This window comes from Hypanus sabinus, chromosome 8 (genome assembly GCF_030144855.1).
Source record: "Hypanus sabinus isolate sHypSab1 chromosome 8, sHypSab1.hap1, whole genome shotgun sequence".
NCBI lineage: Eukaryota > Metazoa > Chordata > Chondrichthyes > Myliobatiformes > Dasyatidae > Hypanus > Hypanus sabinus.
In genome coordinates, this window is record NC_082713.1 from 142974324 (window position 1) to 142991045 (window position 16722).

Genomic DNA, 16722 nt, shown 5'->3' on the forward strand with positions numbered 1-16722 from the left:
AAAATCTTTTATATTCTTTATTTTAGCAAAATTAAAACAGGTAACGTTTACATTCGGAAACAATTGTCATGGGTAGAAAGAGACCTTAGCGTGTTTTTTTCTCTATTTTTAATTATCTTATGTTGGCTGTATTCTGCCGGAGCACAATGCAAGTATGAAAAAAATAACGCCAACTAAAGACGTTGGCTTAAAACAAGAATTTTTTTTTCATATTTTCTGTCATGCAGAGACAGTGTCTACTTGGTTATTTTGCGTCATGGTTCCATAAACTGTTTCCAGGCACATGGAGAAAAAAATTGCGCTAGGTTTATTTTACACGTAACAACATCTGGAAACGGTCAGCAGACAGCTCGCAGAACTCCTTCAGTCATTGCAGGGAATGGCTGCACGACTTCATTTTTTCTCCCCCTTGCCTCTTTTCCATGGCTTGTTCTGTCGCTTTCTTAAAATCGTCTTTCTTATTTAGTAAAAGACATGATTTAACCCTTGGAGTGCTGGCTGGCCGGGATATCAAATCATCCCCCGCCCCCTGACACACACACACACACACACACACACACACACACACACACACACACATACACACACTCACACACAAACACACGCGCGCGCGCATACACACACACACACACACATACACGCATACACACACATACACACAAACAAACAATAATTTCCACCGAACAGAGTGAGAGCGAGCTTGGAATGTGTGTGATGTGCTCTTAGTGAAGCCCCGGATGTAGTCAGGATGTGCTGTGAGAAAGAGGGAGGTAGAGAGGATCAGTTACTTGCGTTTTATAGTAATAATGGGGATCAGGTAATAAATCGCTTTTTGTGGAAGAAAAATTTGGCCTATTTAAATGGTGAATGAAAACAAAAGGATGTATATTCCCGAGGAAAACCATCAAGGTAAGAATTGTAAGAAGGGGGGGAAAGAAAAAGGAGAAGAACATCACAAATCTTATTTCCTCAAACATAACCGGTGGGTGCTTGGGTTTTATAGCAGTACTAAACAGACAGTTTGTTGGGATAGTTTATTTTATGCGATGTCTTGGATTTTTTTTTCTCTCCCGGAGATTAACCTGCAGACATGCATGTGAAACATTGGATCGAAGCAGTACCGTTATACATGTCTTTCGTGTGAAATTAATATGCTATGAGTTGTGTGAACCTTTATTTTAAAAGGATTGCTTCTAATAGTCAGATACTATTTTCAATATCGGAAGAATGCTTAGAGACTATAACGAAAAGGTTATGAAGAAAATCTAAATTTGGCATTTTGAGCCCCCTCCCCCCTCAGCCGATGAATCATTATTCCTTTAAACTATGGAAGGAGATTTGTTTTTCTTCAGTTTTTTTGTAATCGTTCTCGAAGGAAATGGCTCCACCATGTGAAGTTATCATTTAAAGTTGCAGTTTTTCTTCTCAAATCAAATCCTGTAATATTTATAGGTGTACGAATGATCTTAATAATCATAGAAAAACATTGTTTGGAATTGGTTAATATTTTGGAATTAGTTCGATTGAAAGTCGAATAATTATTAGGAATGAGCAGCAAATAATGGGACGAGGAATACTACGGATTGCACTATTTGGTTTATACATGTTGAAAATATTTTGCAAGATATTTTTATTCCAGGCACCAATTATGGTAACAGGCGGGCAGTCCTTACACATGGCCTTCCCAATGCCAATACAGACGGTCTGGCTCCAGAGCACATACCAAGTCCGGGGGCTGCCCTGTCGTGGCAGGCAGCAATCGACGCGGCCAGACAAGCCAAAGCCGCTGCGATGATGGGCAACAATATGGTCTCTACAGTCAACTCAACCCAAAGGAAAAGACAACAGTACAGCAAGCAGAAAAAACAAGTTAACGCTGCGACCACACGGCCACCACGGGCTCTCTTCTGTTTGACACTGAAGAACCCTGTAAGGCGAGCATGTATCAATATAGTCGAATGGAAATATCCTTTAAGAAAGCAAATAAAGAGTTAGTGTCAACTGGCGGAAGCAATACAAAAATGCAGCATTTTGAACTATATATACATAGACATCGCCCCAGACTCAAATACAAATCCATATATTTTAATATGCTGAGTGGTCAGTGGTCTCTAACATGTTACATTTTTACAACTTTAACTTAGTAATAAGTTACACCGTAGCTCATTCTCTTAACGAATTAAAGAACGTTTTAACACAATGCATTTGATAGACTGCACCAAAGTAGGTTCTCAATAATAGTGGAGAGAAAAGAACAAGTTCTAAAGTAGACCCTAGATACCTGGTTGAGCAGGACCAACCAGAGCTACACAAGGTTTTTTTTTATTGAAGGAGTACAGAGCTGTAGGAGTTTGCGGTGTTGCAGAGGAAGAAGAGGACAGGAAGTATTAAACAGCTTGGGATGGAGTCAGTGATGTGAACTGGAAGCAGTGGTTCCAATAATGAAGAAAGTGCTGCTCATCCTACTTTGGGCACACACAGTAATATACACATAAAATATAAAAGTTTTGGATAATGTCACTCAAGTAGCTTGAGAAAGGAAGGCTGTTTTGGGGCACTTGGGATAATCATTCTTAACCAGAAATAACCGTAGGCGATTTTCTGCCTACTTGGAGGGCATGTGAATGGCAGCATAAAATACTTGGAGTATTTTGATGGTCCAGGAAGGCACTGGTAAATGCTCCACCAAACGCACGCAAGATTTTTCTCCGGATGTTTACAAGCTTGTGATTTAAAATACGTATTTATATATCCTATACTTTTGAATAAAAATAGACTTGCCAACTTCATCTGAGGCACCCATAACCAATTCCGGAGACATTTTTCATAATTTTGGGTAATGAATGTGATGGAAAGTTTTGTTTTCAGATTGGTATTTACTACTCTTTATAAAAGACCCCTTAACTCCTTGTCTCAGGCCATTCGAAATAATTATTCTTCTAACTATTTTCGCTAATTGTGTGGCCTTAGCAGTCTACATACCGTTCCCAGAAGACGACTCGAATGCAACCAATTCCAACCTGGTAAGTGCGAGATGTTTAAATCATTATTTGAAAGCTAGATTTTGTCCAGATTGAATATAAAACGAACAAAGTATATGGCTTTTTGGAGTTTTATTGGAAGCTTGATAGTTTCGTTTCGTGCTTCGGATCGAATGCAATTTTGGATTTGGTTGGTGGTATTGGATTTGACTAGCGTCATTGATGACCACACTGCACGATTGCATTAGTTTAACTTTGGTTGTACATTAGTTTGAGAATGTGTCTCTATTTGGTTTTTAAATTTTTAATTGTCTATTTGCATTATACATTGCTACAATATATTTGAGTATCTTGCACTGACGATCTTTTATTATTTCCATACGTTTTGAAATGCAGCTTCAATCAGTTAAACCTTAAAATTTTAACTGGATGATGTTGACAAACTGATTCTTTTCCTTATCTGATCACCACAATCCTTTTGAAGATGGGGTTCGTGACCTGGTTATTACTCCGCAAAATGGCGGTCTGTTTAAGTTTTTAATTTCGTTGGGGTTCGTGCTACGTGGGAAATATGCTATAAAGAGTTGTTGAAAGGCTGTGATGGATGATTTATTAAAGATGCAGTTGGTAAATACGGTGAATCACAAGTCTGTCACCATTGCTTTGAAAATGAATCAGGGAAATCTGTAAAATATCCTGTTACTTTGAGACATTTAATCAATGCAGGATACAAAGATACAGGCCAAATAAATAAAGAAGGAGTATTTAGGACACTTTGATGAAACTAGTCGTTTAATTTTATGCCAAAACAATTGTATTAATTTTATAATCTTAATATATTACTGTTTTGCTTTTTTCATTGTTCTACGTAATACCTTTAGTGATCAACTTGTTACAATAGTATGTTGTGATGTAAAGTATAATCTTATATGTAAGAGCTCTCTTAACTTCAAGAAAGTCTCCATTCATAATCTTACCAGTTATTTAATCCTATATATAAAACTTTTACACATAATTTTAAAATTAAAAATGATCCAGGTCTCAGTCAATCAACCAAAAGTCAATTAATGGTGAGATGCAGCAGTTAAAGACAAATGTTATTGTAACATTTTAAGTGCCCCTTTGCATGTTTGTTACATGCAATGAGATACCTTGTACAACCATCAGCTAATTCTAGATAGTTTGGGGGCTTCAGTTGGTACAGTTCATGTGAACAAAACTTTCATTGATTTATTCAATGAAACTGGAATCACAATTTCATTTTAGCAAAAGCTTTAGCAATCTGGATACTATTCTTCCATTTCTTTTGGGTAGCACTTGAAATTTTGTATGCACATAATTAGAGATGCTATTGTTAGATTCTAATAGGAAAAGTAAGTAATAGTTTGAAATAATCATTGAATGCATTAGATTTAAGATGAGGTACTGAGGAAATAATTTTATTTTGTGACATTGATAAAGTACATTATGTTGCATATTTCAATTGCCAGAGAGTTTGTGGTATAGATGCTTGCTACCAACAAACAACTGATCTTACCCCATCTCTAATGTCAGATATTCTGGTAGGTTTAGCTGTCTCCACCACCATATTTCTGTAAGTGGGTTTGGGAACTGAGTTATTTTTTCATCAGTGCTGTGAATGGCAATTTCAGTTCAGTTATCCTGTTCTTGGGGAGCAATTGAAACAAGACTTCAGTTTGGCGGTGTAGTAGTAGGAGTATCCCTATTGTTTTAATAGCTCTTTTGATTTGTGATGGGAAACTGGGGATTGGGTGTAGTTGTGTGAGACAACCCAGAAAGTGGGGTTTAGCGTGCTTAGTTTCCTTGTGATGGAACCTCCTTTTCTTGTATTTGAAGAGTCTTCTAGCTCAACAAGTGAAAGAAACCAATTATCCATCTTCTCTAGTTTTATTGTAAATAAGTTGCTGGGTTTTTCACTTTCAACCAGTGACTATAGTTCAAAAATACTTAGGGTGCTCCAGTGTTTCTGCATGTCCTGAGAGATACAAAAGGCATTTTGTAAATGCTAGTAACTTTATGAGGGGACGTGAGTAATACATAGGTAAATATTCCCATTGGATTTATTTGGAACTCTAATTTTATTATGATCCAATTACATGTTGGCACATTTTGTATGCTTAGCTTTTTGTATTCAGAAAGACTTTGATCAATTGTAGAGAAATTACTTAAGATTTTGTTTACAGATCATCTTTCATGATAAAGTCACTCTGTTAAACTTTAACTGCGATATCCATTTCGATATTTGCTTTTCATTTTTCATTAAATACTCCTTAAAATATTTGAAGAAAAACTATTGAAAGCTAAATGAAAACATTCAGCTAGTTGACATTGAAGTTTGTGAAATTGGTTTGTATTGCATGATTTAAGTTCAGCTGACATTATTAGAGTTAAGACCCAAGCTCAAGGTTTTGGAAGAAGCAGAAAGCTTTTGAAAGCGAAATTAAATATGTAATGGATAAATTTAACAGGTTAGTGTGAAATTCCTTAATTTATTATTTAGTTAATATTTTCTCTGGGCATTAGTGGTGTAGAGGAAAATATGTCATCAAAAATGTTTAACAATAATAAAGGCTTATTTGATAGCTGCACATCTTCTTCTTAGGGCCCTTAGCTCCTAGTGGAGCATAGGCCATTGGTGATCTCCTGTCTCCATCATCCACAAAGTCAATGGGACGGTTGGAGTTCATCAATGTTTCTGTAATCCAGAGTGTCCACTGTACAGGGGATTGGCCTCTACAGCTTCACCAGAGACCTGTAGGCTGGCCTTACCATTTCCACCTATCACGATGGGGACATAGGGTTGGACCGAGAGGCAAAGCTACACTTAAGCTTGCATAATACTTCAAAATTGAATGGACAGGAAATGCATATTCAAATATAATATTCATTTATAACATAGAAATAATTTATTAGTGGATAACTGACAAATTTCCTATGAATTTGAGTAAATTGTCAGTTTCATATTTTCAGCACCTGCAGTTCCTTTGATTTAAGATGTATCATCTGTATCTTGAGTACTTGTCTATTTAGCTTCACAGGCTATGCATGCATGTTGCAACTTTATTTCTCCACAGAAAATTCTGTAATATTTAACACAAGTAATTTGTACCACTGGAATAAACTTGTTGAGAATATGTAGTACTTTAAAAATTGTTATGGGCTGTTGGTTACCTATTTTCTTTCTTCCTTTGAGGAGAGATATTAGTTCCCTTCGTCAGGACTGAACAGGGAATTCATAAAATTGCTTCCGACCATGAAAGAGCTGTTTCTATATTAACCAAGTGGTAGAATGGGTCAATGCTTATAGGCGTTTAAGGGATTTTTTTTGATGAGTTCAACGTTAAGAGGCTATTTCCTCTGGAAAAAGAGTAGAAATTAGGTCCATAATTTCTAGTTAAAGAAAATATTGAACTACTGTAGTCCTGAGCACTAATTTTTAATTATAATTGGTGAGATGGAGTGTGCTCCTCTTTTTCATTTTGGCACAGATATTGAGGGTAGCCAAACATAATTCACATGTCGAATATACAATGGCAATAAAGAGTTGAAAGCTTACTTCTAGGTCAAGTCAACCAGTAGTTGCGAACAATCTAATGGAGCTTGATATGCAGCCAAGGAAAGGACTGAATCAGTGGTATGATACTATGGTTGCAGTGCCTTATGTGGGTGTCTAATTGACAGCTGTCCTTTTGTCTATGGATGAAGTGGAATTTTAAAGAATTAATCTTTGGAAATCCTGGAGCGAGTGGTTCAATAGTAGGAAGAAGAACAAATGGAAGCTGTTGACTTGCTTAAATGCGCTTATTTGATTCTTTGTCTAGTGCTTTTAATGTTGGTTGTTTCTTTCATTCCTCTGGTTTAGTAATCAAATGATAAAACCACTATTGCACAGACTTTAAAATTTCCATTGAGCGGCAGTTTGTAATTCATTGCTGACTCTGAAAAGAACTTTTGTAGTGGGGCTCTGTTACTGCATTTGATTGCTGCAGTTCCACATTCTGTCAAGATGATGGTGCTGTGAAGCAGGTTTTGAATTTCCAAAATATCAGCCATATTACTCATGTCTAAGATAAATGAATCACTATTTTTGGTTTTGTTAATTTCTCAGCCATTCACCATCCCCACTCCCCACCCATCTCACAGGTATCTCCAGTTCATTTAATCTATCTATTATGCACTGTGCAACTGTTTCAGCCCTTTAGAGATCTGCCATACGTGCAGCTTTTTGGGTGTCCTTTTTTGATTTCAGTTCCTTTGGCCCAATATTTCACAATCAATTTAACTTTTGTGAAAACTTGTTTTTTTTCACGCACAAGCCTCTGAATTTCTTCATTATGTTTGCTAGCCATGCTGCAAGTAGTAAAACAACAACTACCTTGGACAACTCAGAAGTTCCCTCATTATTCTTCATTAAACAACACCTCTTAAGGATGAATGAAGAACTCACATGCTATCAATTTGCATTGCAATCAATAGGTCATCAGCAAAGGTGAAGTTATATTTATTAGATGGTTAGGTCATTGTTTATATGGATGAAAAAAGTAGCTGTCAATCCATATTCTTGAGCTAGACCATTGTTTTGCAGAGAACAAAAAAATTACTTTCCTCTAAGTTTGATATTGAAGTAGCAGTTTTGAATCAGGGATTAGTTAATATGGTCAATTTATTTGTTCTAAACTCTTATGGAATAGATTTAATAACAGTGTGACATTCTGCAAAGAGTTCACTGGTATTTTTACAAGTAATTTATCATTTTTTAACATCTGCTTTCAGACTCCACAAATGCTGCCTGACCTGCAGAATATTTCTAGCTTTTTCTCCTTTATTCAGATGCTCGTTTAAGGTTGAATTCTTATTCCAAAACGAATTAAATGAGGATAAAGCCTTCTGTAATGAGAGCATTTTAAAATTCCTCCCTTGTTCATATCTGATTCAGCAGCAAAAAGTATTCACAAATGAGGTACTGTACAGATATTGAAGATTATTAGAAATTAATTTTAGAGAATAAATATGGAAAGAAAGAAAAATGGTTAATGAAGTAGTAAAAGAGATAAAATAATAGTCACCAACCAATCATTAAGCCATGCAATATACTTCTGGAGGGAAATGCAAGTGTCCAACTTCTTTTCCAGTTGTGTTTTCCCTTTCCCACCCTTCTCTCTCTCCCACCACCCTTCTCTTCTACCCCCTTCTCCTATTTGCACATAAACCCCTTTACCCTACTATTTTCTCATGGTACAATGCCAGGTGGTATCTCTACATGCAGGATCATTTTCTGTTTCCCAGACAAACATGTCTTTTACCATCAGAGCTGTAGACCATTACTCACATTATGTTCTCAAGACACTGATGTGGACTGGTTTCCTTGTACGTTTTCAAAATGTTCCCATAATCCAGACTAACACCATGCCATTTTACAAACTCTCATTTTGAATTACACATCTTAGCCTATAGCAAGGAAGAATCAAATGTAACTCTTTCCTTACATGTTCAAAGTTTGGAGAGGTGGCAAAGCATTGTTCATGTGAAATATTCATATTGGAGCCTCTGAATCTTCCTGACTGCAGATTCTACTGATACTGTACCCTAATGTAGTAACCTTTGATAATACAGCATAATCTGAAAATATTCTGAAATCCTGATTGTTCAGAAACTGACTAGCTACTCCAGAGTGTGAAAGGGGTACGTATCCAAAGGTGGGAATTCAAGGTATGGTTAGGATTTGAACTATGGGGTGTAATGCTCAAAGATGGAGTTGTGGTCCAGAACATCAGGGATCAGGAATGTGGATAGGTATACACCAGGAGTAGGGACGCAGAGTGTATTCCTCAGCCCTTATAAACTTGTTGAGTTTGCTGGGGCATTTATTATCCTATTGTACAAATATGTTTAAAAATGAAATAAAGGTATCGAGTATATCAGAAGTAAGATTTATTTGTTCAGAAAATCAGTTATTTGGCACTACCAAAGTTCCAAGGTGTTACGTTATCAGAGTTTAGCAGTAAACTGATGGTCAGTCATCATCGCACATTTCTTGCATGTGATCCAGATTAAGAGAGGCATTAGCAATTTGAAAAGCATATACATTGTGACTAAATAAGGCAAAACATAAATGGTGATAAACAATATTGCAGTATTTAAGCAATACCGGCAGTTAACTGAAATTCTACACAGCTTAGCAGCATTAACCCACTGGTTGAGGGGGTAATATGTTGTTAGATTTGAGATGCTAAACCATAGCCCATCTGCAGTTCAGAAGGAACTAAAAGGTTCCATCATGGCTGACAAAAAATGTCACCTAATCAATGAGTGTACTTGCATATTTATGTAAATTTAACTCTGCAAAAGTTGATTTTGCTCATCAATAAATTAGCAGTACTTATTCTACAGAAATATTTGCTTTTGGAGGTATTGATGCTTCAGTCATTAAGTGACTCTTTTCTTCCCTACTTTCTTCTGTCATGGTTGTTTTGAATCACATATTAAACACATAATTAAAAAGTATTTCCCATCTCAGTAAATTTATCTCTATCTGGTAACTTGACCGGTAATAGTAATTCTCATGAGAGTCCTTATTTTGTAGGACTAAATAGAATTTATCAAAAAAATCTGAAATTGTATATTTTGGAGATCATGTTGTTTGTTTCTAAGTTAAATTAGTGGTCCTTTTGCTGTCATATTTGGCCTTAGTTAATCTATCATTCCTTCACCTTGTTAAATGAATGTACTCATTCAAAACCTTTGCACTTCCACTTTTTAACACACTCGTCTTTGTAACATCTGCCGTTGCACATAAGGGAAAATACACTAATGTTATTTTTCTTTTAATTTTAAATTACTTTACTTTGATAAAAGTAAATTAAATAAATTTAATAAATTGATAATTTGTTATCAATTTTATTACTTTGTTTAGATAAGTTGACATTTCATTTTGACTTGTTGGCAGAGAAGAAAAGCTTTAAGAGCTAGTAAGGTCTATGGAAATGCTGATATGAAAATTATTTGAAATTTGTAGCAAAGTTATCAAATTAAATGAAGCTCTGTACATGAAGAAAAATTGTAAATACTTTTGTCTTCTGCGTTATTTATGTTTTGATATCTAACATTGGTCTTGTAGGTACTTGTGTCATCAGAGTCAGGAGAAAGCAAATTATCAGATGAAATCATCAACATGTATTTGAAAGAATAGATAGGGATTTGAAGGATTTAGGAAGTGAATTCTGGGTTGTTTAATGTCATTTCCAGTACAAAGGATAAAGGAGAATGAAATAATTGTTCCCCCCCCCCCCGCCCGATCTGAAACACCAAAAGAAACAATAAGATAAAAAAATAATAAAAAATACACAGTAAATGTACAGTACAGTAGTAATTTCTACTACAGTGCTACCTTGCTGCTGGCTTAGGACTGAGTGTGTTTGCACCCACACCACCCGCCGTCCCTGGCATTCATTTTCTGCCGTCTGTCCCACACCCTTCCCATGGCACTCCATCCTCATCATTCCCAACATCCTTTGCTTCCACCAGGTTTACAAACTTGCTCTCCATTCCACACTGACAAATATAGTATTGTGCAAAAGTTTTAGGCACCCTATTTATTTATATATGTGTCTTCAAGACTTTTGCACAATACTGTAAGTACATAAGATAGGTTATATACATTGACTGTATGTCTATAAAGTGACACCAGGTGTAGAAGTGTCTGTACATAAGATGACTAACAGGAAACGATAAAGTACTGGTGTGGAGTGTGTTAGTGGGTGGAGGTATTTATCACTTTACTGCTTGCAGAAGGTCCATTGGTCCTGGTGTGGATGCTATGTATCCTCTTCCCTGATGGGAGTGGGACAAACAGTCAATGAGCAGGGTGGGTGGGATCCATCAAGATGTTACTGGCCCTTTTCCAGCACCTTTCTGTATATATGTTCTTGATGGTGGGTAGGCTGGTGCCTGTGATGCATTGGGCAGTTGTGACTACCTTCCCTTCTGCCTCAGTACACTGTTATGGTTGGGGAGAGGAAAGAAGAGTAAGGTGTTGTAAAATAGCATTGTGGTGCAGCAATTATTGCTCTGCCTCGGTACTAGGAACCTTGGTTTGATCCTAATCCTTAGTGTTCTTTCTCATTCTACATTCTCACAAGAGTGAGGGTAGTGTTGAGGAAACAGAGATCTTGCAGAGAGACTTAGATAGTTTAGGGGAATGGGCAAAGAAGTGGCAAATGAAATACAATGTTGGAAAGTGTATGGTCGTGCACTTTGGTGGAAGAAATAAACGAGCAGACTATTATTCAGATGGGGAGAGAATTCAAACTGCAATGATGCAAAGGGACCTGGGAGTCCTTCTGCAGGATACCCTAAAGGTTAACCTCCAGGTTGGGTCAGTTGTGAAGAAGGCAAATGCAATGTTGGCATTCCTTTCTAGAGGTATAGAATATAAGAGCAGGGATGTGATGTTGAGACACTATAAGGCACTCATGAGACCACACTTGGAGTATTGTGTGCAGTTCTGGGCTCCTTATTTGAGAAAGGATATACTGACATTGGAGAGGGTTCAGAGAAGAATCACGAGAAAGATTCCAGGAATGAAAAGGTTACCGTATTAGGAATGTCTGGCAGCTCTTGGGCTGTATTCCCAGGAGTTCAGGAGAATGAGGGGAAATCTCATAGAAACATTTCAAATGTTAAAAGGCCTGAACAGATTAGATATGGCAAAATTTATTTCCCATGGTTTTGGGGATTCTAGGACAAGAGGGCATGATGTCAGGATTGAAGGACATCCTTTTAGAACTGAGATGTGGAGAAATTACTTTAGTCTGAGGGTGGTATATCTGTGGAATTTGTTGCCATGAGCAGCTGTGGAGGCCAAGTCATTGGGTGTATTTAAGCAGAGGTTCTTGATTAACCAGGGCATGAAAGGGTATGGGGTGAAAGCAGGGGAGTGGGGATGATTGGAAGAATTAGATCAGCCCATGACTGAATGGCAGAGCAGGCTCGATGGGCCGAATGACCTGCTTCTGCTCCTATATCTTATGGTCTTATGGTCTAAGCTGTAGCTCTCCATTAGTTGCTCCAATTTTCTGTAGAATGACAAAGATGTGATGTAAATTAATTGGTTCTATAAATTGCTTCATGTCTTTGTATGTGCTACCAAGAAGCAAGGAGAAAGGGAATAAGGCATGGGATTGTCCTTTTGGATGCTTGTGTTCAACTGATGAGCTGAATGAACCCCATGACATGATAAATTGATCCACTGTTAGAGTGAGAGTTAATTGGAAACAAAAAGAACTGTAAGAAATGTAAGAGTTTGTAGCAGTGCAGTGAAACAAAATAAAAGAGGGACTTGCAGATAAAAATATTGATATTGATGAACTTGGCGATTTGAAGCCAAAAGAAATTGGAAAAGATGGGTTAATCGGTGAATCCATCCTTGTATAGACAGATGGTAGCAACTGGATGACTGAATTAATCGGAACTCATTTGCGGGTGAAGCTTGAACAGCATGTAAGGGCAGTGAATGAGTATATTTAGTGTTGATAAGATTTAGCTGAAGAGTTAAATTGCCCTTTGTTGATTGGCTGCCATGCTGGAGAGACTAGTAAAGGGTGCTAAGAGTATTGAACTCTGGAGCAGTGCCTCTTTAAAATATGTCAGTTGTTTCAGACTGTTCTCAAATTACAAGCATCTGACTTATGGATACCCATACAAACAAGCCCCTAGGATATTATTAAATTTGAAAGTCCAACATATGTACATGTCCATTCCTACAAAGAGCAGAACTAGTTTCCTCCTCTTTTCAACTTTTAGTAATTTGTTCTTTATTATCAGCTTGTAATAACTGGCATTAAAATACTGTGGAGATAAGTTCATCAAATTGACTGATTTTAATTTTATGTGTATTTTCTAACATAGACAAAATCAATTTATGGACAGTTTGTTACCAGGGAATGGCCAATGTACTTCATGTACACAAGAAAACAATTAGTTTGTAACTTTAGCACTAAAATAATGGGGCTGTGAAGCAATTAGCTGTCGGATTACACTTTCCTCCAGCTTGGATTTGGATATAGCCTTCCATGGAGAAACTAGTTTCTAATTTGTGGGTGAAGCCCAGTGCAGCAAAGCATAGTACCATGCCTCTCCCCATGCAATTTGTTTGTTCCACTCCCAGAATAATCCAGGTTCAGTCTGAAAAAGCTGGCACTGAAATTGTAAGTTTGGTCATTTGATCTTCATGAACTTGCATAATGTTGACTATTTAGAGAGAATAGCACCAAAGGTACTAAAGTACTGAAAACCAAAATAACTAACAGTGTTTGAACAGCTGAATTAAACCGACTAATTTGCAAGTTTATTACCATCTTGACCACCAGTGTTTCCATCCATTTCATTAGGGCCATTCTCCTGATACAGGGATTTGCCCTGCCTGATGGAGAGAAGTTGTGGAAATTTGTACTGCCCATTGGATTCCATTCTTGTGAAGCTGAGAGGCGGTGATGGCACAGGTGGTATGTCAAAAGATGCTGTGCCTGGCTATTTCCATGCCAGGGCAGGGCAGACTTAGGACCACTTTTCTTCCTTTGCAGTACTGCTGGTGCCCAGGAGAAAGACATACCATATGACAATTACCAGCTTGAATTACTTAGTTTTCCTTGAAAATAAGAGTCAGAAATATCTGTTGTTTTTCTTTGAGATTTGGATTATATAACATTCCTTTGGAAACCTTTAAATTAAACAAATTAAATTGAAAATACAAGCTGATGAGTAACACTTAAAACAGTAACCACAGGAAAGTGGTTACATAAATAATTGTCTAACTAATAAAACTGCAAATTATTCAAATTACTGAACAGATCAAGCATTTTTATCTTTAAATTAATTGCAGTGGGTCTTCCTTCCATCATTTGTTAAGTGAACAACACAGTGTGGCAATAATTATTAAGATAGAGCACACTTCTTGGTGAAAGCAGTTTTCCCCCTTATCTCTTGAATTTTCTAGATTCACAGACTTGTATCAAATGACGTAAAATACAGCAAAAGGAAACATTAGAGTCAGTCTAAAATACAGAAGCCAATTGTTTAAGGTCCTATGAAGTGATATTAGGGAACAAGGGAAATTTATAAAGCAGGACCTCAAGGATTGTAATCTCAGGGTTTACTGCCTGTGCCACATGCCAGTGAGGCAAGGGACTTGAATAACACAATAGGCAGACATGTCAATAATTTGATTTATCCATGAAGTACTTTGAGAGGCTGGTCGTGGAATACTTTTAAGTTCGGCCTTCTAGACAACTTTGTCCCACTACAGGAGCTGGTGCAACAGTGAAGTCTACAGATTTATGGACAATTCGGCTTCTAGATGAACTTGATTATGAGCCTTTGATTATGCTGGCTGCTTTATGGTGGCTGAAAGAAGTGTGGAGAGAGTCGATGGAGGGGAAGCTGGATTCCGTGGCATGCTGAGCTCTGTCCACAGCGCTGGATGTTCTTGCGATCACTTGCAGAGCAGTTGCCATAGGGAGCTTTGCACCAGGATAGGATGCTCTCTGTGTTGTATTGATTAAAAATTGTATTGATTAAAAAGGCTCAAGGGGACCTGCTAAATTTCTTTAGCCTTTTGATGGAGTGGCGTCATTGGTGAGCGTTCTTTGCTGTGGTGTCTACATAGTTGGACCAGGACAGGCTATCAACTGTTAACCTTTAGGAATTTAAAACTCTCAACCTTTTTACTTCAACATTGTTGATGTAGACCATAGGACATAGTGGCAGAATTAAGTCATTTGGCCCATTGAGTTTGCTGTGCTATTCCATCATGGCTGAATTATTATCCTTCTCAATCCCATTCTCCTGCCTTCTCCCTATAACCTTTGATAACCTTACTAACCAAAAACCTATCAACATCCACTTTAAAAGTACCCAATGACTTGGTCTCCACAGCCAACTGAGGCAAAGGCAAATAAACTCCCTCACTCCTTACTGATGTCAATGACCAGCTCTTTTGTTTAGCTGACATTGAGGGAAATGTTACAGTGTTACTAGGCTATCTTCTTCCTGTAGTCCAACTCACTGTTATTTGATTTACAGCCGGCATTTCAAATAACAATGGCATCATCTGCAAACTGATAGATGGAGTCAGAGCTGAACCTAGCCACGCAGTCATGAGTGTACTGGAAGTAGATGAGGGGCCTGAGGACGCAGCCTTGTGGAGCAGCAGTGTTTCGAATAGTTGTAGCAGACCTGTTGCTACCTATTCTTACTGATTGCAGTCTGTTGTCAGGAAGTTCAGGATTCAGTTGCAGAGGGTCTCAGAGGACCCTGAATCTCAGGGTCCAGGGTTTGGTGCTGAGTTGGTTTGCCATTATATTGAAGGCAGAACAATAGTCAATGAACAGTAGCCTAATATAGGTATTCTTACCGTCCAGATGCTCCAGAGTTTAGGACCTTGGGTGGTGGCATCCACCATAGACCTGCTTCAGCAGTAGGCAAATTGCAGTGGGTCAAGGTTGTCTGTAAAAATGGAGTTAATGTGTGCCACGATCAGCTTCACCTCATGAATAAATCAGACCACTGACACATCTGTCTGTTATTCAAATGTAGCTTGGATGGATTTGATAAAAGTAGGTTTATAATTATTTGAAGAAATTAGATTAGATTAGATTCAACTTTATCGTCATTGTGCCGAGTACAGATACAAAGCCAATGAAATGCAATTAGCATCTAACCAGAAATGCAAAGAATAGAGTTATTTACAAAATAACTGCGAATAAAAAGTAAGTGTTACAGCACACAAATACAAAAGTACTGAGGCAGTCCAATATTGGTGCAATACTGCTTTGCGCTGTGATGTGAGGTTCAGCGGGATCACAGCCTCAGGGAAGAAGCTCTTCCTGTGCCTGCTGGTGCGGGAACGGAGGCTCCTGTAATGCCTACCGGATGGGAGGAGAGTAAAAAGTCTGTGGTTAGGGTGAGATGAATCCTTGATAATGCTCAATGAAATGATCATTGGAATGAATTCAAGTACTATAGTCATTGTAGTACTGTGAGATTTTCAGTCTATGAATGTGCCCTATGAAATGTACTGAATGAAATTAGTTCACAAGTGAGGAACCCAGATGTTCTTTGTATCTAAACTGTACACCATCTCTAGGCCAAATGAAGGTGACAAGAATAATATCCTATTGTGGAAAAGAAGTCAGTAAGTTGTAGATAAATAGATGGGAAATACATTTTAATGTGAGGAAGCAAGAAATAATTCAGGAAATATTCAAGGAATAGGAAGTTAAATTTAAAGGGGAAGCACTTAAATGGTTAAACAAAGATCCTAGAAATGTGATTCCTTATTAGTGTAATTATAAAGTTCAAGTTTAGGGCTATTTATAAAAGACAAAAGCGAGTATTGAAAGAACATTACAAAAGTACTTTGTAGCCAGCATGAAAAACTAATATTGCAATAAAAGATCTTTATTTCCACTGGAGCAAACTAAGCTATGAAGAGATTTAAAAGTAATTTGTACATGTATATATTTGCATTGGAAGAAAACTTGGAGGCATACAGTAAACAAACAATAACTGATGCTGAACCAAATATGAGATATCGCAGGTGATTGAGTAATTTTACCCTTGGATCAGTGACTTATAATACTGCACAATTAGTCCAAGGAGTGAGAGGAATAGATGAAGAGAATAACTATAGACATCTTTGAAATTAATTTAACTTGTGAGGATA

At 37.4% G+C, this 16722-nt stretch overlaps 1 protein-coding gene across 1 annotated transcript in view; it reads left to right on the forward strand.

Annotated features, from left to right (window-relative positions):
* The first annotated feature begins 583 nt into the window (after positions 1-583).
* cacna1c (calcium channel, voltage-dependent, L type, alpha 1C subunit) overlaps positions 584-16722 on the forward strand; it is a 615084-nt gene continuing 598945 nt past the window's right edge. The window contains exons 1-3 of the mRNA XM_059978076.1: positions 584-909; positions 1625-1964; positions 2918-3023. Of these exons, the coding sequence (XP_059834059.1) occupies positions 861-909; positions 1625-1964; positions 2918-3023 (495 nt within the window). The 5' untranslated portion in view covers positions 584-860. The remainder of the gene's footprint in view (positions 910-1624; positions 1965-2917; positions 3024-16722) is intronic.